Source organism: Saccostrea cucullata, unplaced genomic scaffold (genome assembly GCF_032062105.1).
Source record: "Saccostrea cucullata isolate Sc308-1 unplaced genomic scaffold, CSIRO_AGI_Scuc_v1 ctg8115, whole genome shotgun sequence".
NCBI classification, from domain to species: domain Eukaryota; kingdom Metazoa; phylum Mollusca; class Bivalvia; order Ostreida; family Ostreidae; genus Saccostrea; species Saccostrea cuccullata.
Window position 1 is genome coordinate 1,431 of NW_026926697.1, and position 1,996 is coordinate 3,426.

Sequence of the window (1,996 nt, forward strand, 5' to 3'; positions counted from 1 at the left end):
AGCTGTAAGTATTTAAGAAATGAAGATGTTTTCTTAAATACTGTATCTATGTCACAGATATTTGATTGGCATCATAGCTTTGGGCTTTTGAACCTGGCTACTAAATATTCTTGATACTTAGTATGCTTAGTAAAAACACAAAGAATCAATATTTTAATTATAATTGTCAAATTTTCGGATGAGAAAATAAAAGATGCTTCTTTGAATAAATTACTCATGTTATGTGTTCCAGGCAATTATATTCAATTTGACGATAACACTTACAACATTAAATTTCCTTCTTTCCCTTCAATTAATGAATTTATTACTTTATTTTCCACAGGAGGCCACAAACAGCACCCTCTTCATTTTAAGATGGACAATTAAAAAATAATCACTAGAAATTATATTTCCAGTATTTATACATTATGTAGTAGTATTATACACGAATTACTTACCAGCTGTTACAATTTTCTGCAGTTGGATACGAATATCATTCACTGAAAGTGAAAACTTTTGTAAATTGTCTTCAACAGTCTGAATACGTGTACTTAAGTTATCGTGTTTTTCTAAGTTCTCCATCCGTTTGTTCATAATTTCTAATTGTTGTTGGAAAACAGTCCTTGATTCATTAAAGTTTTGAATATGTTCTGTTAAGAGAGTTTTTACATCATCTAACCTTAAATGCTGTGCTTCATTACTGTTTTTGTTTTCTTTCACCTCCTTCTTCAAAACTTGAATATTCTTCTGAAAGTCTTTTTTTACTTCTTCATTTGTCATATTTAAATATCCAAATGTTTTATTAAACTCTTCGAGCTGTTTTTTAATTTCTGTAGTATCAAAAGCTATCCCCTCATTTTCTTTCTGGATACGAGAAGTTTGGTTTTTGAGTATTTCTAATGATTGTATTGAATGGTTATTTTGATCATTCAGGGTCTTCAGTTCCTGGTGAAGTCTGGCGTTCTCCTGCTCCATTCGACGATTCTTCGCGTGAACAGCGTGTAGCTCTTCTGTTACGTCATTAAGTTTCTTTTTCATATATTCATTATTAATTTTGCTATCTGCTACATCCAACATCAAACTCTGCATTTTCTGTACCATTGAAAACCGAACTAAGCTTTCCTGATTCAAGATGTCCCTAAATACTTTTGATACTTTACCAGATGTGGTACTATCCAATACACTTGTTGCTTGTAAAGCATCTTCTTTTGAATTCAGCTGACCAAATGTCTGATATATAGAGAAAAGCAGACAAATAAGACTCAAAGTTCCCATCTCTTTTGTAACTTCCTTTAAGCAGAGCTTCACGTTTTAATAGTGTTTCTATTTCAAAAATGTATTTATACAAAATTTAACAGATACGCACGTGACATTGTGTTCAAATACTTGAAAACGACTCTTTGTTAAGACCGAAGGTTGTTTCTGTTGGAATCCTAAATATGTCTGAAAGACTTCTTATTGTTCAAAGTTTCCTTTTATTACTTAAGTGCTTACACTTCAAGAATCTTAACTTTCTGAAACTACTTAAGGAATACAAGTGTACAAGTGTATAATTAAACAACACCCTGTCCAATTATTTCGCCTACTACGACTTTTATATGTAAAGTGCTATAATCATAAAAACTTTTATTTAATCTATAAGCAATTTACATGCATAGAGGGTATTTCATGTTCTTTCTATGTTTAGCGTCCGCGAAGGATTTGTTTATGGTTATGAAATTGTAAACAAACACAAACGGGTTTTGAAACCTTTTTTGTTTCAATCAACCAAAAGATAAACTTAGTTAGAATGCAAGGAGAATTTTCAAATCATAATGAGAAATTATAGAACTGTGCTTAAAATGTTGTGTTTGTCTATTTTAGCCTATGCATTTTCCCGGATAAAAAGCTTACGGTAGCTTGGATTCTGGTTTCTGACTAGATGAAATATTCAGAGTATATTTGCTTATATCTTTGGTTTAAGTCGGTTTAAATGCACAAGTTTGCATTTCACTCAGTATTCTCCATAAATCCTTTA

At 31.1% G+C, this 1,996-nt stretch overlaps 1 protein-coding gene across 1 annotated transcript; it reads right to left on the bottom strand.

Annotated features, from left to right (window-relative positions):
- Positions 1 to 437: 437 nt before the first annotated feature.
- Positions 438 to 1,254, bottom strand: LOC134272457 (dynactin subunit 1-like; the record flags this gene model as incomplete). The annotated part of the gene is made up of 1 exon (XM_062754687.1): positions 438 to 1,254. A coding segment is annotated over exon 1 (817 nt), but the record flags the coding sequence as incomplete, so codon positions are not given.
- Positions 1,255 to 1,996: the final 742 nt, after the last annotated feature.